This window comes from Diadema antillarum, unplaced genomic scaffold, assembly GCF_040938485.1.
Source record: "Diadema antillarum isolate AM-2024a unplaced genomic scaffold, OU_Dant_1.0 seq00001091_RagTag, whole genome shotgun sequence".
Taxonomy (NCBI): domain Eukaryota; kingdom Metazoa; phylum Echinodermata; class Echinoidea; order Diadematoida; family Diadematidae; genus Diadema; species Diadema antillarum.
In genome coordinates this window covers 22,988-46,002 of record NW_027271910.1, presented here as the reverse complement: position 1 = coordinate 46,002, position 23,015 = coordinate 22,988, and the positions used below count along the sequence as shown (strand labels likewise).

The window sequence follows — 23,015 nt, the reverse complement described above, 5'->3', positions numbered from 1 at the left end:
TCTAGTATGAGAAATTGACTTAATCTATATGTTCTATGCCTAATTGGCTTGAACAAAATGTCAGATTGTCTTATGATTGTGCCAAATGCAAAACGAAAAACAACAAAAAATCCAGCTACTGAGATGGAATATACATAATACACCACTAATAATGAAAATTGTGATATCTGGATAGCTGTGTTATAATGGCTACAGGCAAATTTGGGTGTAACCATGGTAGCTATGGTCTCTCACAGGTTAGGTCTCAACTCTAGTCTATTAAATTTACATACTTACATAAATTTAGAATGGTGTTTATCGTTGAGAGGGTGTTGCATTTTTTGTTTGAGAAAAAAAAATTTCAGCATAAAGTTGCCATAGAAATGACCTAATTTGGGCTCAGATTTTTTGAAAAGAGGTCACAAATAGGCCCAATTTTGTTTGAAGAAAGGCAGGAAATAAGAAATACATACACTGGCAACTTATCTAATGATTATAATGTCAGTTGTATAATGAACACTTGAGATATCCTAAAATTCTCATTGATTTTTTTGGTTTTGGGGTGGCCATATTGATGACGTCATTTGAGCATGTTCCGACGCAGAAATTTCGGGTAAATTTAACTGGTAAGTTTGTTAAGACATATACTTTCAAAAAATTACAAAATTTGTTTGTTATACGATAGTTGCCAGTTGACCCCCAAATTCAGCCTCAATCCGCAGGCCTATCAGTACAAGCATATATACTAAGTTCCATGAAGATACCTTCAACCATTTGCGAGATATGGAGAAAAACATTAAATTTCAATTTTTTTTTCTCACAAAATAACCTGTGACCTTTGACCTTTGACCCTGTGACCCTAAAATCCACACAAAGTATTATCCCCCAAGGACATACCCTCATACCAAGTTTGATGTAAAACCACCACACGGTTCTTGAGATATCGACAAAAACAAAACGGGACGGACGGACGTACGGACGGACGGACGACCCGAAAACATAATGCCTCCGGCCACTTCGTTGCGGAGGCATAAAAACAAAACAAACCTTAAAAATCCACAAACTTTTTGACAAAAATATGTAGAAGTATAGTATACTACATTAAAAATCTGAAAACCCACGGGTTTCAACTCCAGAAACCTATGGCCAGAATACATCCATACGTGCAAAAGAAACAAACACAAATCCAAACTAGCACATGGAATCAGCAACAGCTCCAAGCATTACTCCAAAAATATGCAAGTCTTCCACTACACACTCATCTCCCTTGAGGCCTTAAGAAGAATAAATTTGAGAACATTTTCTCCCCAGCTGATTTGACGAATAGTACACCCATCATTTCCTAGGGATCTTTTGTTTTGTTGTTGTTTTAGTTTGGTGAGGATTTTTTGCTTTGACTACCACATTTCTGCTTGATGAAGTAAAAATACTGCCTATCCTTGACCTTGAGACATGAGTGGATACTTGGCAGGTTAAAAAAAAAACACTTACTCTTTGAGAGAGCTTTGTTTGTCTTGCCCGCAATGGAGAGACGGAATCTAGCCAGCGATGTGTCGTCGTCGAAAAGGATTCTGTGTGCCGCCTGCTGGAAGGCGACATTCACGTCTGGAAAAAGAAAGAACAACATGGATCATCAGGCAATTTTATGTACAAACTATACGGCAAGCTGTAAAGGGATGACATGCTCACTTTGCCACTTGCATATTAATATTGACTGTTCAAGAACTGTTTCCTAAAAAATAAGTGAAACTTCAAAATGTCATAACTTCCTTATTGTCACCCTTTTTCAATCAAAATTTTACCACTGAACTTTTAATATTTTACTCTTTCTTTAATATCAGACTAACTTATATATGGACTGGATTTCACCTTTAAAACGCCTTGTGCAGTTAGTCTATTTAAAGACCCAGAGGAATGGGAAGAGAAGCTTGGCCTAATTAAATTGATCTTCATTCGCTGCCCTCGGGGGTTCATTTGAAAACAATGACTAGCGGAGGTCTACTCCAACAGAATTGTTCATCTGCGAATCAAATGTGCATTGAAGCCTACGCTCACTGGTAATGATATTATTGACTCCAGCTGACTTTGGCTGAAGCTGTATTTGAAGTTATATAGAGCTCAGTGATATTATAGACAATAAAATGAAATCTGAATCTGAATCTGACTCTGAATATTAAAAGAGGCCAACGATCCCTCGGCATGGCATCCCCATGCTACCTGGCCTTAAACAACAGACCAGAATGAGACATAACCTACTTATGAAGTAAACAATTAAGCATCAGACAAGAGAGGTTCCATGACATTTGCTCCTGTGACACTTGCTCCCACGAAACATCTGCACGCTGAGCCAAATATAAAACCTACATACAAACATGACCTTAACCCTAATCCTAATCTGCACATAAAAATAAACAATAAACCCTATCATAACCCTAACCCTGACCCTAAGTCCTTGGAGAAAACACAACTGGAGCAATTGTTGCAGGAGCAAATGTCGTGTCACCAACAAGAGAAGTCATACATGTATAAAAGTTCTCTTTCAAATGCCACAATATCTGATCAAAATTGAGGCATAGATAGCTACACATCATTTTTTTTTTCGTTCACTCGATAATCTTTGCCACATTGATCAAGGATCTCACAAATCTTTCATTCATTCACTATTCTATTTCCTATTCACCGAGTAAAATAACCACATGACATTATTGAAACTCTGCTCTACAATCACCAGTTCGTCTGTTAAAGTACAAATCTTGTCAATCCATAATTGCCACTTGGAAAGAAAAAAAGTATTGCACCATTCTCATGGTAATAGCCACTGTCCACAGCATCAGTTGATGCATTCTTGTTCAATACCCTGCTCCATGGTCCAAAAGCTAAGACTTAAAGGACTAAAAAAAAAACAAAACAAACACCAGCAGCTGGTGGCTTGGCACAAACCATGCTCTGTGGTTGTCGTTGCCGGGTTCTTCAGCAGCATCTGTGCCTGGTCGATGAAGGCCAGGAAGAGCTCGCCTCGCCCAAGGAGAAAGAAGTCCTTGAACGTGTTGAGTTCGTCAACCAGCTTCGACTCCTCTACTACCAGCGTCCACAAGTGCTGGGCACAAAGGATGAAGACAGACATGTAGATCATCACACAAAAATTACTAAAATGCTTGGAAAAAAAAAAGAAGCCCCTTCAGACACAGACTGTGTTATGCACCATGTTCAAGTTAACCTTAACCTCATTGAACAGAGTAAAGTAAAAAAACACAGATTAGTAAAAGATATGGTACAGTCAGAATTGACAAACAAGAAAATTGTGAAATCTAAACATTTTGTGCATGAATATCAAGCAGTAAAATTGGTTGCAACCACACACTTCAAATTAGCTCAAGAAAGAATGTCTTCCCCACACAAATGTCCCACTGGTTTAGACACAAACATATCTTAAAAGTAACATTTCGGGTCAATAGTTTTGCATCTACATAGCAAGCCCCATTTCCCCCCCCCCCCCAAAAAAAAAAGAGAGAAAAAAAAAAGAGTGAAGATTTGTGTGTATGTGTGTGTCAGTAGGCGACTTGTGAGGGTACACAGCGTACACTTCAGTGCCTTCATCTCTCACTGATGCTGTATTGTAAACTACCACACTAGGTTAGATCTTCCATTTCTCTTCAAAGAAATATTAGATATATTCCATCAATCGAAATGTTCTAAACAATTCTAAACAATAGAGTATCCCTCTCCTTATCTCTTCTTCTCACTTTTCTTTCTTTTTCTCTCCTTCTCTCATCTTTCTATCTATGAACAAATTGAACGCGCATAATACATTTTTTTGAATGATGTTTATGTACACAATATGTGTACATTATCCATACTGGACGTCCCAGTCAAGCTTTTCATAGCTTATGACGATCCAGGCAAAATGTGTAATATGTTTCATGTACAAACTACAGTAAACCTCGGATAAGTCGACGTCGAGTGAGTCGAAAATCACTTAACTCGAAGCAAAATAAAAAGTCCCGATTTTTCCCTATGTATTTTCTATAAGAAATATTTGGATAAGCCGAAGTACGAGAGTCGAATTTTGGCTGTGTCGAAGTAAAAATTTCAGTCCCTTTTGTACAAAATATATGTAGTTTACATCACTTGAGCCGAAGAAGATTTTCCTGGCATTCTCATTACATTTAGAGGAGAGAGAGAAAAAAAAAAATCGGCATGTCGCAGAACCCCGTCCCTGACCTGCTGCAGGTAAGCATGCACACTCACCGTACCGCTCCGCACGCATGTCGAATACATACACAATAGATGTATACATGTATACACACAGCACATCGATCCATACTTTATCCATACACACAGCACATCCATACTTTATCCATGTCAAGCCAGAACTCCTTGGTCAACCAATCGCTGCTTTAATATTTTGGTGACAGGCCAAGTGGGCGGATCTTGTTTGTGCGTGCCCGGCTGGAGGTGGGATGGGCCTGGGAGAGTTTGTCTCAGGGTAGGTTGACAGAGATGGCTACCTATGTTGCACCATAGACATAGCACATGCACATTGCCACATTAGCGCAGACATTCTCAGAACTACGTTTAACTATAAGTATTGATACAAATTCCATGTTCAATTTAGAACAAAATAAGAACATTATCTTCAAGAACAGACAAATTTGAATGCAAACACACACACGCACGCACACACACACACACACATGCATGCAAATGTACTATAATACATGTACATAACTGTGAGTCGAAAAAAAATCGACTCTCGCGAGAGTCGAAGTTCACTTAAGTCGACGCATTTTCGTCAGTCCCGAGAGCTTCGACTCATGCGAGGTTTACTGTATGTGCATATTTGTGAATAATGTATGTATATGCATTTTGTGAATAAATCAAATCAAATCAAATCAAATCAAATAAAATTAGTATATTCTAATATTAGCCTTAAAGCAGATCCATGTGAAATTTCGTAAACATGTAGGGTTGCAATGAAGGTGACAGAACAAACACACTAATTATTTCCTCGGGAGTCAGCAGGAAAACTTACCTGCGCAACACAGCTTCTTATTTCATCAACTGCGTCTTCAAACTTCACTACGGAAAAAATTGGCTCCTCCTTAAGTTGGTGAAGTCTGCTGGCAAACAAAGCCTCGTTTTCTCCAAGAACAGAATCTATGTTAGGTTGGAGTAATAATAACAGAAGAATTGAAAACCTAAAGAAGAACTTTGGTAATGCACAATAACAAAGAAACAAAAATAACAGCACCATTAAATTCTGAGCACAAGGGGATGAATAATAAGAATGTGATGACATTTTGATAATCAGACAGACAGTATCTTGTACACACTCAGCACCTTCTGCCAGAGATTATTTTTCCTTTTGTATCGTATGGTACATATTACTTGTCTACTGTTAATTGCATTTCTGAATTAAACTTTTAGAGAGTAACATGCCAAAGACAACAATCAATTTCCAGAACAAATTCAAATTTTTATGAGGTTTTCCCGACTGGTTGGAGTTGCTATGAAAGCAACAACAAACCAATGAACAGATAAAGTCAAAAAGTAACATCAAAAGCATTCCAATTTAGCATTACAACTGAAGAGGTTGGGCTACTGATACTATGCCATTAAGCTAACCAATCAAGGTATTTCAGAATGGCCTACATGTTATGATTACAATTATATCTTTTTAGCCTTATGTGATTTTTACTTCATATCAACGCATTGATCCAGGATGCATCCTGCAAAACAATGCAATACATAATTGTCATATTTCACACAAGACAGACTACTGTAAACGTCCATACACTGTATTTTTGCACAATTCTCGCGCTGAGTGGCTCAAAAACATATTCGCGGGTTCTTGAATGCACGCTGCATGATTGTCCACCCATGAAAAATGTGCAGAGAAAATTGTGAAGATGTTTTCACACGTTTTAGAATTCGTCTTAGCCGAAAGGTAGCGCGAAATGTGCGAAAAATAATGTATCATGAAATTTGAGCGTTGACAGTACCGTTAGTTCAAATTTTGTCTCACGGATGTACAGATCTGTGATGACTGTGTACAGTGTATGACCGATTATCTGACTGGGGTTGATTGAATGAAGCTTCAGCAGCAATGTCTGATGATGACATGGCTTTGGAGAAAAAATATGAAGCTGCCCCTGATTGTCTCCCTGTTGTTGTTTGCAAAACTCTGAACCTGAATGTGTAAAGCCAGTGAAAACCAGGCATACCTGTATACTTCATGGCTGTACTTTGCTTTTTGCTCTCAAACATCTGAACTGACTCGCCAACAAAGAGGATTTTCTCCGCTGTGCGGGATGGAATGTAACTGGGCAGCATGTCAGGATTGATGGCAAAGCAGCTGTGGTCCATCTCCAGAGGGCGCCCTCCTTCTGACAGTTGCTGACGTAAAAGTTTGGTGAAAAAGAAAGTATTCATGCATTCTGAAACTTCCTGGTTCTTTCCCCTTTAATAGGATGCACTTCTTTATGATGTCATAGTTCAGCAAGGCAACGTGACGAAGTTGTACGCATACACTCAAAATCATTTCCCATATTGATTTCAAAATACTCCAAAACAACTACATAATGTAATTATTCTGGTAAATTACGTCAGCCAGACAACTTTCTTGGTAGACCCTTTCAATGTATTGTTAGCAAATTCCAAATGGTGGAAGATGAATTCTGAGCCCTTCTCAGAACTTTATTTTGGCTTTAAGAAATTTTTGTGGTGCCATAGTGTATGCATTTCAATTTTCATTACAAAGGCAGGAAAAAATAACAGACAAACAAATTCACAACATAAATCATTTCTACAAACTATGTCTCATATAACTCCAACTTCACATATATCTCCAAAATAATAAAATGCATCAGTGCAAACACTGAAAAACAAACCGAAACAGCAGGTATCCTACAATTTGACAAGTCAAGCTGAATGAACATACAATTCTACTACAGTTGTGTGCATTACACTTTGTGTGTACTCTCAATAATTATGATTAAAGGAACTACTGTCAACCTGTTTATAGCAGCCAACCAAGGAGGGAATTGTTTTTAGTGGTCATATACGGTAGGTGGCCACTATAGACGGGTGGTCACTAAGACAGGTTTGACTGTACTAAAGTGGGTGGTCACACAGGTAATCTCTTGTGTCTGATTTGACCATCCAAAAAAAAAATTTGAATTCACATTTCATCCTATTCTGCTTGGGGCAAAGAAACAACTGCACAAAAACCTCAATTCATAAGGCAACGGTGTTCACTCTGAAGGTCTGAGCTCTCTAGGACCATGAGAAACCTACCACCACCTCCTGGAACTCCTTGCTGGTGACCCCACCCACTCCAAGGTCCTCCTCCTCCAGACTGGGGGCCAGGAGCTGGACGGGCTCCACGGCCTTGTGGATGAAGAATTCCTGGTGTCTGTCCAGCAGCATCCCGTGAAGCAGCCAGGCGGTCACCTGCCGATACATCACCCGGTGGCAGGTGAACAGGATCCTGGTGGCGAGGAAAATGAATCGGCTCGCTATTAACTCATGGGCATCATCATACCTGGGGTTACGGTATTGTGTAGTGCCATCTCGGTTTCTTAAGACATACAGTTACACAGTGCTATCATCACAGCCAAATGTTAGTGACTGGTAATAAGGATTTAAATGCCAAATCAACAATATTTTGACATAATTAAGAAATTTGCATAATTTTTCTTTTCTAAGAATGTTGCCAGGGTGCTTAATAATTTTTTTATCCCCCACCTGCCCAATCAGGCTGGCAAATTTTCAAATTGTTACAGAACACTTGCCCAAACATGAATTTTACTTGCCCCAAAGAGAGTCCAAAACTATAAGAAACTGATATAGAAAATCACTTGTAAGTCAATCAAGGGGCTTTGACAAAAACATACTGTACTGTACATAAACATACATGAAATCAATTGAATAAACAACACACATTGATTCGCATGCTTAAATACATTGGAGTCACAAACTTGTTTTGATCAAGTGTTGGTGTTCCATTGCATTGGGGCTTCTTCACATAAGTGTTTGAAAGTTGCTAAAATGAAATTTAGTGTGTTGCATCACTAAACAGTCATCTTTGGGCTTCTGTATAGGTTGACCTAGTGGGTTTGGAGGGGGGAAAAGTAAAAGAAAAAAAATGGTGGCTTCAAAACTTATTGCTTGCCCAATTTGGACAAGCATTTTCTATTGTCCCAAAACCCTCGCTCAAATTTGATTTTTTCCACAAATTTCTTGCTTGCATTTTTGGTTAACCCAGGATGTAGCACTGATGTAAACAATGCCCCCAACATTCATGGTGTTAGATTAAACCTTTTCCTATATGTACATGAAACAGGAAGATTTTTTCCCCTTTCTTACTGAAATTGAAGAAAAAAGCACATAAATATATATGCAAACACATACTTCTGTAGGGCCTGCTGGATGACCGGTTGACCGCAGTCACAGTGCTGGTGAAGCAGCTCCAAGATCTGACCACCATGGTAGGCCTGGGCCTGGATCTGCCGTGTGATTGAGGCAAGGGTTGGGAAGAGAGTCTGGAACGGTTCCAAGGTGTGTTGCACATGGCCTACGGTCAGGTTTGGGTCCGACAATATCTGAAGCGATCCCACAGGACAATTATGTGAGAAATATGAAATTCTGACTTGTAGAAGCCAAGAGAGGCAATGAACAAATTAGAATAGCACTCAGAGAGTGCAGACCCCCACCAAGCAGCTCATTTCCACACATACATGCATGATGAAAAATTACCCTTACTTTCAAGTTTTTATAAAGATGCCTTTTTTGCTTACAAGCGCCTCAGAGTCTACATATCAGCAGCGAGCTAGCTGCATGCTGCGCTTTGAGCACACACTCAGTAGATATGCACACCTCAAATATATGCAGCTTGAACTCCCTCATTAGTTGGCCCTATTTGCCAATGATAATTCTTCAACAAAATGCTAAGAATTATCTTGGATCCAGACAGTCATCTGGATCACTACCAAAATTTGATCATCTGTTCCTTGTGTCATTATCAACTTTTTCCGTAAGTTTTATGCAAATCTGTTCACAACTTTTTGAATTGTCTTGCAAATAGACAGAGAGACAAACAAACGGTTCTAAAAAAAAATGACCTCATTGGCAAAGGGAATGATAAATGCCATGCTAAAACAATCATCACCAGTCAGGGTACTTCATCCACACAACATGAGACAGACACTGAACAAATAATGAAGACATCTTGGGAAATTGTGAGGAGCTCAAAGAACAATGAGGAAAAACTGTTTCAGTGCTTACTCCAGTAAAGTCAATGTAGAGTATTACATGCTGTACACCTATGTACCTAATCAGAAAATGGCTACAAGCTGCCAATCAATTGATTTTCAGAAAGTGACCCACAATCAAGCACCACTCAGCACTTCATAGGCCAGTGATGATGACGTTAACAAGGAATGCTAATAATTATCCAACATTGTCATTGTTATCATTACTACATAAATAGTCATTCAATTTGGATGTTGACTGAGGCCATGTATGCACAAAACATGGTAGATGTGAATGTTTCAAACTCCAGTCGTATTCTACAGATCCATGCGTCTTCAGTAATGAGCATTCTCAGTCTACAATTGTACCCACAAATAAAATTCAAACATGAATACTGACCACGACCTATTAGAATTTCCTTCAGGCTGTTCTATTACTCTGCCAAAAAAGTCCTTTAAACTCTTGTGAACATCCTGTCACATGGCATCCATTGTCTCACTCACATCTTGTTCAAGCTGAAGTAGCGTCTTCCTGTACGGATCCAGAACTTTGTCCAAGCCTGAGCAAAATGTCCGCAGATACAAGCCGTCTGGGTGCACACGGGCGTCCGTGTCTTCATTGTCATGCAACATTACAGAGGAAACATAAATGTTTTGCCTTGAAATCCATGCTAGAATGTACAGTGGGAGTGACGAATATTGACTTTACTGATGGAGAGGTGTCAGAATCTTGACTTCAGTTTGGTTATAGACAGCATTTCCTCAGAGCATTAATCCCATTCAAACTGGGGAGTGAGGGTCAATTCTTAAACCCCTAACAATTGCACTACTTTTTCTTTAATGATGCAAAGCGTATGATATTAGGGTAACAAATTTATGAAAGGTAAGCAGCACTTGTCTTTCAATACATTATGTGACATCAAGACATAAAAGTACAGAGAATTCTCTACAAAAATAGATCTGATTGGAGGAACATTTTCAATAGAATCTTCAAACAAATCCACATTCTATTTTCGCATTCACCTCCATAAAAAACTGCGTCATTTTGGTTCTCATAATTAACATTCACATAATGTATATGATAACACTAGATAACTGCAACTGATTGACAAATTGCCCTTTGGTGACGTATACAGTCAAACCTGTCTTAGCGGCCACCTGCTTATAGCGGCCACTGAAAAATCCCCCAAACGAAATTTCTGTATTATGGACCCTTTATATAGCGGCCACCTGCCTAACGTGGCTAACAGCCACTCATTTTGTATCCCGTGGTGAATATCTACCTGCGTATAGTAGCCACGAATATTTAGCTGAACCGTTAAATCAGCCATGATTACGATGTCTTCTACGCTCATTGCGTGATTTCTACCGAGTCCTAGCTCAGTCATAATCACACAGACAAGATTGACAAAATTGGTGCAGCTCTTTGCCACGAAAACCCATCTTACCATTAACTTGACTAGATTAGATCTAGGCTTCAGTAATGCCGCCCTGAATAGATGCTACAACGGCAAAGACAACACATGACAACATCTTAGAATTTCACCAAAATGCCGACTAAAATGTGTTGAAGTCCCTTTGAATAAGGACAATATGGTACTTGTCTGGGTATTGGTTGTTGTTTACGTAAGCTTCACACTTTATCAATCTCCATCAAACTCAGCACTCGTAGACCCCATTCATGCAAACCGGTATGAACCAGAGAACTTACTCAGGCCCGAAATATTATTTTTAACATCAAAAGAACAGAAGCAGGCAAAGAAAAAAAATATGATATGAAGTGAATTGTACAACGAAAATCCCCGTAATAGCACTGCTGTACATGCAAACTCATTTGCTGGTTGTTTGTTGTTTTTTCAGAATAACATGCAGTATTTTCTGCAATTATTAACCGCAAGTATTGAAATTCAAAATGGCCGGAAACCTGTCTATAGCGACCACCTGTCTATAGCGGCCACTTTTGTTGTTTCCCTTGGGTGGCCGCTATAGACAGGTTTGACTGTACATAAATATCTAGAGTTTTAGAACTTAGTACAGCTGTAGCCATGATGAAAAGAAAACTCATGGGATGTAGGGCATGTGTGAACTCGACTATAGAGACATACTAAATCATTCATTTCACACCTAGGATTACCTGACTTGCTATTATCAAGGTTAGGAGTTCCGATGTATTTTGAGACAAACGCTTGCAGTCTCTTGTAGATGGCCCCTAGTCTACACACTCTGTTCAGTACACCAACCTCGCTCACATGAATGAAGGGAAGATCGGGAACTACCTGGTAAGTTGCAAAAAAAAAAATGAACACATTGGCATTAATTGATACTGAAATGCTCTATGGTCAACTTGACAACAGCAATCACAAAATGCAAACTGCTTGGGATGAAATAATTTACACTGTTACTAAGTGTGCTATCAAGGGGCAATTTCCTCTCAGCGGTTATTGGTTGTTATACATGTACTTGAATGTAAGTTTGTTAGTTGATTTTTTGTTTTCTGCTGTCTCCTTCTCATGTCCCTCTGTGAGAAACAAGGAGGGAACTAACCCCGGGGCGCTCCTTGTACACATTGGGCTGGTCGCAGTTACATTAGGAGGGAACAAACTTATACCAACTCATCAAGGGGCAATTGCTGCATTTGTCTTATACAGCTTAGGAGTATTTAGATGCAAGCTTATCCTGTCAATTCATTACAGCGACTACACTGTAGCTAACTTCAGGTGCAAACTTTATGCGCATTCAAATGGGGAGTATCAAGCAAGTATTATGAATTGGTAAAATGTGATTTCTCCTTGCATCCAGCAATCTAGCTATTCAATATTGATAGGCCTTATACTAGTGATAACCAAAGTTGGCTTACACTTTGCAGCGGCATCATTGAAGAACTGAATTGAAATGTGTCTGAATACCTTTTGTAACCTAAAAATATCTGTACTTACTATATGTTGGGTATGCGCCACTTTAAGGTCATGTGCATGGGGGAGCATGGGCTGTAGGACTTAGGAGGCCCTTTTTCGTAAACTTGATCACAGTTGATAAAAGCACAAGTGTATACTATCATTACTATCACGTATCATTCAAGTAGACTAGACAGTTAATATATCATATGTGACCCGCTACAACAGAAGGATCCGAAAGTCGGGAGGTCGATTTTCTGAAAATGACATGACATTATTCCCTTACTCTTCCACATTAATTTAATATGCAACACGACCTATAAAACTATAAAAGTACTCCGTTAAGGAAATATTGATGATTTTATGAGACCAAGTTGAGTGGTCTAGGAAATCAGTGTTTTGAGAAAACCGCCTTCAAAATTTTCATTTCCAATGCAATTGTGATCAAGGGGAGGTAAAATTTATTCCAATTTTCACCTTTTAACAATAGAAGGTCCGCTCATAGCAACCTCCGCGATGTTCATTCAAGCTAAATGCCCGCGGTCATTAACAGTGACAACAACACCCTTATTTTACCATATTTGAATTATTGTATTTTAGCATGGGGGAAATCTAGTGAGCATAATATGCAGACTGTTTGAATTACAGAAGCGAGCTATTAGAACAGTCTTGCATTCACCGTATAGGACGCCCTCTTTGCCAATTTTTTCTTCTTTCTCTATTTCAACCATGATATAATGTACTAGTACATATTACAGAGTGCAATATATATATATGGGTCAGAATTTTGAACGATGTACAATTGAGCCAAAACAAGGCAAAATTTAAAAAGTAGGACATTCTCCAAATCATTCATCTTACCTGAAAGAGTATAAGTCAAGCTTTAATATGAACCCAATTATACTAGGATTTTCCCAGAGGAACAAGTTTTTATTCATCGCTGAAGTTTACCATGTCCAGAGCAGCGAACGTCCGTGAGGAATAGTACTGCACATACATTTGAATACCATTTAGCATAGTTTCCAAAGATCTGATTCAGTTCAAAATCCTAACGAAATATCTTAAGGGACATGTGTACGTGATTGCAGAATATTAAGCTTGTACTCTTAACCTGTTCGTAATGGTAGACAACTGATGATTTAACTAAATTCGTCATTTCTGTGGAAATATTGCTCTTCCGCTAAACACTTTCTTAACTTTACGCGCATTTTACAGAAACTCAATATTTTCACCTCTTATTTCACTATCCCATACTTTAATCCTCACTCCCAAATAATAATATACGTTTTTAAGATGTATCTCATCTGGGCAGTCTCTATAACCCAACAAACATAGCATAGTTTTCATCACGGAGGTTCGCATGTAGCTCACGGACGTTCGGAACAAACAAGATATTGAACAATGCAGCTCTCTTGAGTTGGAAACGCATTTTACTCTCAACAAACAGCAATTTCATGTCGAGAACAAACTCCTCTGCAAAATCCTGAATAGATATTACCAATTCTCAATTATATAAGCTTGTTTATCTTCTCATACTGAGGAATCAAAGAAAACAATTTCCCATCTCTCGTAAATGAACGTACAAACGTACGTGTAATCTCAGTGACGTAGTCCCTCCTTGAGAACGAATATATTTATCAAAATTTCGTTTTCATGAAGTAAATATTCAGGTCCTAAAGTTGTTATAATTATAAAGTCTACAATGCAAAATTTGCTTTTTATATAACGAACATGGTCACAGCTAAAATTATGACAAAGAATTAATATAGAACTAGAAATGTCGCTATGGCGACTGGTATGCCTCCGCCATAATGCATGATTCTCCTAATAGGTCTATAGTACATGTGGACAATGTGTGATTACATTTTCACAAAATTGGCAAAATATTAAAATGACATGTTTGTCACAAATGTATTGAATGTTTACCTTCCTTGACCTATGTTTAATTGGATGAATAGGAGAGCATGTATTTGGGGATTTAAGAACTTTAACTTGACATTGACCATTTCATAAGTTTATGCACTGAGTAATTTTCAAGGTATGGAGAAAAAGCGCAATTTCTGTATTGAACAGTAAATTGTTATCATTTTCATCTGGCCTTTGATTTATAAGAGAATCACTGTCAGGCAGAACATACATAAATTCAGCATGTACTAGGTTTCAAGATAACTTGAGCCACTTCCGAGATATGGAGAAAGAAGTAAGTTCAGCACTTTCACTTGATCTTTGACCTTTGACGTTCTTGGCAAAAAAAAAAATCCCAGAGAATCTCTATTGGGTTATACATGCATACATCGAGTTAAAAAAAAAATCCTGCTGGCATTGCATAAATATAAGGAAAATAGTAAAATTTTGAAGTATTGCCCTTGACCTTTGACCCCTGACCTTTGACCCCATGAACCCTAAATTCCCTAGATAACCACTGCCAGTCAGTAGATGCATATATACTATGTTCCATGAAGATACCTTGAACAATTTCCAAGATACAGAGAAAAAAGTGAAATTTTAACATTTTGCTTGACCTTTTGACCTCATGACCCCGAACTTTCACCAGAGAATCTTAATTGGGTAGTACATGTATACACTAAGTTTCAAGAAAATATCTTCAGGCATTGCATAGATATGGGGGAAATAGTAAAATTTTAAGCATTTGACCTTGACCTTTTGACCTTTGACCTTGAGCATGTGCACCCAAAAGTTGATAGGCACAACTTCACCCCCTAATACACATACATGCCAAGTTTCATTAGGATACCTCTAAAGGTTTTGGTAGTTACCCTGTCCACAAAATTTATTACGGACGGACGGAAGGACGGACGGACGGACGGACGGAAGGACGGACGGACGGACGGACGGAAAGACGGACGGACGGACGGACGGACAACCCGAAAACATAATGCCTCCGGCACCACTTCGTGGCGGAGGCATAAAAACAACAGAAATGTGCTCCGTTATAGAAATACGAAGTTTAGCTGGGGAGGGCAAACGAATACGTTAGGAAGAAATCCCTCTGTGTTTGCTCCTTGTGTTACACACTGTTATCGAGGAGAATTTGTGTTATTATATTAGTCAGAAGTGATAATTGGTTCGATACTGCGAAGTTTCGTCGTAACAAGTCCATAATAAGTCCATATAACTTGGATGGATGTTTGTGACTTCGATATTATACAATATGGTTTGTTATAACAAACCTTTTGTAGCGCGTCATTTCAGAGGCTCGTTATTCATACAGTTTGTCAATACAAAAATTGATAGAGTTCGTATAATTATGAAGCTTTTTTATTCGGTAAATGATAGGAATTTCCGAAGGTTAACCGAAAGGCTTATTAATTGGAACATGAAAAATTATGTTCGCTTATCCAAATGTGGAGAAACAAGTTAATAACTAAAATCCTCCAATTTCAAAACCTCATAATAACCGTTTTCACCTAAACGAATATTAGGCCCATTCCACTTTTAGAAGAACGGACCTAAAAACAATGATCCTTAATATCTATTTTTCGAAGAACATTTCTAATGACAAACCTCCTGAATTAACTACAATTTTTGCTTTTCATTTTGGAATAACAAACCTTTGGACATCGGAGTAACGAATCTTTGGAAGAGCGAAGGTATCAAAGTGCAACCTTAAACCTATTCTTAATCATTACTTTTTTTAACATGTGTTTTCAAAGTAAGCACAAATGCACAAACAAATTGACGATCTCTCTGTCTCTTAAATGTAAAATGAAAAAAAAAAAAATCTTGGAAAAAATTACAAATGAATATTGCTTTTCATTGATGAGTATAAAACAACATCATGTGATGATAAGCGGAGGATTTGTGTGTTTTCATCAATCAATAATTGTATACTGCATGATTTTTGTTCGCTTGTGACGGCATTTCGATGAATAAAAAACATAAACAAACAAACAAAAACTTCTCCAGAAGAATTTGGTATAACGGGAGTGCACTGGCAATTCTTTTCTCTGTGTGTTGGAGCTTGATTCCCTTCTCTGTTTCTCAGTCATTTTCATTCAACTGCTTCCACGTCCTGTTGAAACTTTTCCGTTTCTTATTCAACACATGCTCATTACAGACTTCTTCCGTCATTATCCTGAATGTGATTGAGTAGCACTTTTCGGATTTGTTTTGGTTTGTTTTGTTTTGTTTTTTGTTTTCTATTTGATCGCAGCATGTTCAGGCTATTGAGGGAATGAGAGAAAAGTCGTCATGAAGAGAAAAATAAGAGTGAATTAAGGCATTTAATATCATGACAATTACAGCGAACGTCCGTTATGGAGACCAAAACTGGATGTGTTCTGTTTGAGACGGCAGCTACCATACTCAAAAGATAAACACATAGAGCACCTGTCACTAAAAAGTGGCACTGATCCTCTTTCTCCTACTATGTAATCCACTGACTTATTCAACCAAGGCACATCCGTGAAAACAACGTTTTCCGTTTGTTATTACAGGTAAATTGAGCGCTGAACGCTATTCACTTTCGGGTATGAGCGGCTCGGTGATTTGGTAATATTTTCAACTAACATTAATCTTATGTGCAGTGATATATTTGTAATTGTCAGAAATTTCCTTTCTCGGACAGAACGTCCGTGAGCGAAACTTTCAGAACCTGTAACAGTACAAATTGTCGCCAGAACCTCATTAGAAAGAAATTTAAACGCACAGAAATTATAGATTACGCAAAATTCAATTTTCCTATCACTTTGTTTTAAGTGTTTAGCTATTTTTTGTATAATAAGAGGGAAAACAAGCGTAAAATTGCGAGTAAATTTTCAATTGTTTGTTCATCATGATCACATAACGCCTTAAAAATTCTGAAACTACTGCTCTAAACTCATTTTCTACTTTGTAAAACTTTATTTGTCGCTATTCGAGCCAAAAGTTTTAAAGAATACAGGACACTTTCGGGACAAGTAATCCCTATCGGAGGGATTGCATACGTCACGGACGTTCTCTGGAATCATCATGGACGTTCGTTCTACTACTAGTGTCATGTTCCAGGACGGATAACTAATCCGCAGAGAGTACCTAGCCTTCCTAACTCTTTCAAAAATTTGAAAAGGTATTGTCAATGCAAATTATAAGAAATTTGACATCCTTACAACATATGTATTGCTCAGAGGGGGTTCAGGAGGTGAATTTTTAGAAAAAATATTAATTATATGCTTGGTTTTTGGTGAATTGCATGGTCCAAAAACTGCGGACGAACCTCAGTCCGCTCCAAAAATGGCATGCAGCTCCTCGGCTAGAGAGCCAAAGGTAAAATGCACCTTCGCCATCGAAGCAAGATGGTGTCCCACTCGAAAACGTTTTAATCATCACGGACGTTCTTTTTTTCTTGGAGGTTCGTCTAAAAATATAATTTTGGTTCCTATTTGACAAAGGATGGACAGAAACTCAAAACAAACATATTATCGTGTTGCTAGATCTTAGTTGATTACGACTCAGAACAATATCGCCAATAACGTTTCATGGGCTACGATCTTTATTAGAAAATAGCGGAAGCACGTCCGTGACGAAAACTGAGTATAATTTTGCATAAAAGAATATTACGTCCCATGTACAGCCAGCAGACGTACAATTTTTGCAGGATATGTTCATTAGGTGGAACACCAAATTTTCGTATACGTTACAGTTGGGACAACAAAGTAGAATTTGCAGCAGCGATAGAAATAAAAGCACCACGGACGTTCGTCTGTTTAGGACTTTGATATTTTAATTGTTCTCTATAATTTTATACGTGCTCATAAAGTTCTTATAATTTTGTGGTACATACCCATGATATGTCAGATCCAGAACATGGTCAGATATCAGATGCCACGTACCATTAAAAATGCACATCATTAGTTTGAAAAACAAAAATTATTGTGAAAATAGCGTTTTTACAGTATTTTTACGCTTTAAGTCCTTGTGAAATGAAAAATATCAGGCAAAAGTCAACCAAACCATATATTTCCTGAAAGGAAATTTACCAATCTTTGAGATGACATGAAAGAATCTGGTTTCTTAGATCATCCTGGCGTGTTCTAAGGGAAAGAATGTCATAAGGTACGAAAATTGGCAATTGTACATCGTTCAAAATTCTCACCCATATATATGTTCTTATGCTATAATGATATTTTACCTGTATCACTACTTGGGTATTTTAAATTAAACAAAGATAATCATAATTATTCCACATGTAAAAATTTCTATTTGCATCTGATTCGTACATCCTCTTACAGAAAGTTAATATTTCTTTAAGGCCCGCAAATCTGGAATTCTATGCACTCTGATGTGAAATGTGAGAAGACAGTAAAAAGTGTTTAGAAAGCTATCAAACGTATTTTACTTGAAAATTATTCTGGAATTACTTAATACAGTGCACTCCTGTTACAACGAACATGGTTATAACAAAATTTCGTTATAACGAAGTAAAACTTCTGGTCCCAAAATTATCGCCGTTAAAGTCTATGGTACAAAATTCGCTTATAACGAACACGGTTATAGCGAAATTTTCATTATAACGAAGTCTTTTCCGAGCCCCACTGACAAATAAAAACAAAAGAAATGTGCTTCGTTATAACGAAATGCGGATCGCTTTTGAAAATATGTAGTGGAACAAGCATTTTTATAGCGTCTCTGAATGGGAGAACGCTTCACATCCCTGTGTATTTGCTCTGTGTGTCATGCAGAGTTTTAAATGTAATATTTAAACGAAATCAAAAAGGTACCATCCCATTTCACATTACTTTCCAGTGTACGATGAGTATTCAACAAACAGAATATAATACTATGTGTGGTTTCCTTGTTTTTGTTATATATTGTTTGTTCAGTTATAACGAAAGAACACTGCTGGTCCCGAGCATTTCGTTATAACGGGAGTGCACTGTATCATTCTGAATTAATAAGTAGAGTAGCATGACAGGAGTGTGTTTGTGTAGGCCTCAATGCAAATGGAATCTTGTGTATTGTTAATGACAAAAATCTGCTTGTAAGTTGTGTATGTTTTGTTTGTGTATGTGTATGCATGCGAATGTGCGCGCTGTGATGCCTTTTTTTTTTGGTCAGTTACTGGTTTAATTTGTTGAAAGAACAGACAATACACTGTACTTACACTCCCGGGGTTAGGGTCTACTTTTAAATAAGGTCCAGCGCCTTCTCATTAACCCCACTTAACTGACTTGATAATTTTGGTTGTTTCGTTTCCTTGTTTGTTTTGTCACTTTTTCACGTTAAACTTGTAATAGCATGACAGTCATACTCATTGTCACATTTTTATGTATGCACGTTTTATTAAGTGAAAATAAATGAAATGAATGAATGAATGAGCAATCCAAAAAGCAGTTAGTCACACTTTAGTTCACTCTTTTGTTATTCTAGATAATTGTAATAGTCTGTTGATTAAACTTCCCCAATCGGATTGTTATCATCTTCGAAGGATTCACAACACTGCTGCCCGCATCATTGAAAAGCTCCCCAAGTATAGTGAAATCTCATGTGCATACTTTTACTGAACTTCACTGGCTCCCCACTGAAAAGCATCTCATATTGAAGATTCTCCTGTTAGTTTATAAAGTTCAAAATGATATCAGTCCACAATGGTATCTAAAGAAATTGATTTCCTCACATGTCCCCACACGCAGTTGTACTACCGTAGATCACAACATCAATCCCATCTCCGCATTCCTGAAGTTAATACAAAGTTTTATGGCGACAGGTCTTTTTCAGTTGCTGCCCCAAGATTGTGGAATTCATTACCACAACATATCCGTCAGTCGTCTTCATTGCCCATTGGTCTCTATCATCAAATCTTTAAAGTTAAATTAAAATTAATTACATTAAAGTCTTTAAAGACTTAACTGCTAGGGGCCTATTTATTTATTCGTGAATTGATAATTTTTTTTTTGTACACTTGTGTGTGTATTGAAAGTAAATTGTTACAGCTTACACTAGTTTAGTAGTTACAGTACCTATGTAAATTTATGTTTTGTGATGGAGATTGTAAAGCGCATAGGGAACATTAATTTGTTATATGCGCTATAAAAATTCCATTATTATTATTATTATTATTATTATTATTATCATAATAGTCTCAACGTCAACGATCCGCGGTCGACGCGACGGCGTCGCCATCTAACTACATGTCATGATGTACATGTACGACCACCAGCCCCATACGCATAGCGTATTACCTATTACATGTACTTAACTACACGCAGCCGCTGTCGCAGTCGCGAAGCGCCACAGCGGTCTGGTCAGGCTACCTATTACAGTGTACTACGCTATGTACGCGTATGGGGCTGCCGTCCATAACAAACAAGTACGGGGGGGGGGGGGGGGGGGGGGACAGACAAACACAAACTTCAGTACAAGGGACTACACCACAAGTGTACTTACCTCAATACCATTTTGCACATTCTCTACGAAAATACTTCCCGGATACCCATTCAAGGCTAATAGAAGTTCGTGTAACATTGCTAAATAGCAGATTCAAATGCTCAGATATGATGATATTTCTTACGACTTCACTCGCACTATAACAAATTTAGGAATTTACGCCTCTAATGTTCCTGCCAAGTGTCATTTCGAATTTGGTGGGAGAGCGTAATTGACTTCTACGGTACCTGAGAATAGCAAATTTTTAATGATAATGGTTGCTAGGTGTGTACATGTAAGACTTGAACGACTCCGCTCCCCTTCTCATTATGTATTGTCCTTCTGCTTTATTTACGTTTTGAGTAAAGTTTATTGATCTTGACCAGTGACAAAGGATCGGACTTTAGAAACCATCTCTGCACTATGGAAATATTTTCCATCTTATTCACTATTTTCACTTTGATAAGCCTCTAGGCTACAGTGTACTCTGTGCTATGGTGTGGTCAGACAGTGACATACCTGGTACTCTTTAAAGTTCGTTCCAATATCCAACTACAATCAGCTCGGGACAAACATAGTCTTCAAAATTTAACGGGGGAGGGGGCGCCCGCGCCCATTTCATTTTTTCTTTTTATTTCTTTTGTTTTAACAAAAATGGGGCACCCCTCTGGATCTGCTGATGAGATGGAAGAGTTTTTTTTCCCTTCAGAAGTGACTTTTAAATTGACCTAGACCGATTAGTAGTGATCCCTTTCTGCTATGAAAAGATAATTGGCTATTCACTTTGATCCTTCAAAAGAATTCATATTATACCACTGGATTATTGATTATCAGATATGTTCCAAATTACAGGTGAACTTTCCATTTTAGAGCTATTAAATGTTCAGTGACCTATGACCTTTGACTTTACTGGATTATGTGCCTAAGGTCTCATAAGCAAATCATACCCCGTTTGTATCATACTTTTTGCCATCACTAAACGTTGTTTCAATCTATCGCGATAAAGAGACCGGAGACTGGCGGACAAGATCTACAGCGGCGGAATATGTATGTGTGTATGTATGTATGTGTATGTATGTATGTATGTATGTATGTATGTATGTATGTATGTATATATGTATGTATGTATGTATGTATGTATGTATGTATGTATGTGTTTCAGGATAGGACGCGCATCAGAAGAGATAAAATATCCCAGTGGGTATAGGACCTGACAGCTACAGCATTGGGCTCCCCTCCCACCTCAACCCAACCACCCCCCCTCCACACACACTCATGCAGTCCATGATTACGTCAGTTTCTTGCATATAAGTAAGCAGGGAGAAGAAAAAGCTAATCTGATTATAATATGAACATCGAGGGAAGAAATCTGTGATTGCGAGAAACAAGTCGTTTGTTAGTGTGAAAGATAATAGGTCTAAAACGGGGCGAGATAACAGTAAAGGTTATCCATTGCTGACGATGCCACGGTGAAAATGATCATTGAGACGACCACGTTGAATATAATCCAACCAGGGTATTATGATGTGACGAATACTTTTCCGATTATTTTCCTTTCCATTATTCTCTTTCACAGTAATAGCAACAAAGGCAATATTTTTTTTTCGAATTTATTGATCGTGATTATTATTTGTCATTGCTATACCCATCAATATATCATACATGCTTTGTATTTCTGTGGTACTTGTATTCACTTTCTGCTTGAAGTTCCTCTTTCCCTTTTCCGTCAAATATATAAATTCTCTCATATCAAGCCTTCACAACGGGTTTAGTACAAAACGTTAGACAGGATCAGTCGGGCTCAAATAATATATCGGGTTGGCCGTGTGCCTAGAGTTTGAGGAAGTGTGGCAGAAATACCAGACATTAATGATGAAGCTGGCATTTTTTCTGGACACAAAACATTTTCTCAACCCATTGATGTTGTATAGTTAGTGTACAGCATTCTCTCCAAAGGCAATCATTATACCGCATACTGGCATAGTGTATATTTCCGGCCATATTCCAACAGGCATGACAGGACTTCCTTTCCCTTTCACAGGATAAAAACAAGCTCCTTAAGTTGTGGTTCTTTCACTTTCCCTTTCCGAGCAATTCTTAAGGAAATGAGGCAAAAAAATAAAACCACCAAAAAACCCGCGTATATGGTCAAGTCAGTTTTGCTCTATTTACAAATTAGTGTGCACAGCGCATAAAAGTGAAAAGAAAGAAACGGTCATACGAAGACAACGAGTAAACGGTGGAAGTGGAGTATGAATAGGATTATACATTGTTTTCACTGTAGGATGCCATAAAAGTGCTAACCATGATAAGTGAGAGAAGAGGACATCGTCTTGCTACCCTGACCAGTCAAGTTATCATATTGGTTGGTTTGGTCACTCTTTCTTCTGGTTCGGAAAATGTCAGTAAGTACTGAGAGTTTTGTAAAAAAATTGTGATGAATTAAGAATAAACAATATTCGGGCATTACATGCGTAATCGCTCGTTACATGAACATATTAATAATATGTTCATGTAACGAGCGATT

General features: G+C 37.9%; 1 protein-coding gene across 1 annotated transcript in view; it reads right to left on the bottom strand.

Moving 5' to 3' along the window:
- The window catches only part of LOC139743517 (gamma-tubulin complex component 4-like), a 35,768-nt gene extending 15,071 nt beyond the window's left edge, over positions 1-20,697 (bottom strand). Inside the window, exons 1-9 of the mRNA XM_071653996.1 lie at positions 20,510-20,697; positions 11,365-11,506; positions 9,735-9,844; positions 8,392-8,582; positions 7,276-7,468; positions 6,204-6,375; positions 5,012-5,136; positions 2,920-3,076; positions 1,465-1,584 (exon numbers count right to left, since the gene is read on the bottom strand). Coding sequence (XP_071510097.1) covers positions 1,465-1,584; positions 2,920-3,076; positions 5,012-5,136; positions 6,204-6,375; positions 7,276-7,468; positions 8,392-8,582; positions 9,735-9,844; positions 11,365-11,506; positions 20,510-20,587 — 1,288 coding nt within the window. The 5' untranslated portion in view covers positions 20,588-20,697. The remainder of the gene's footprint in view (positions 1-1,464; positions 1,585-2,919; positions 3,077-5,011; positions 5,137-6,203; positions 6,376-7,275; positions 7,469-8,391; positions 8,583-9,734; positions 9,845-11,364; positions 11,507-20,509) is intronic.
- Between the last annotated feature and the right edge of the window lie 2,318 nt (positions 20,698-23,015).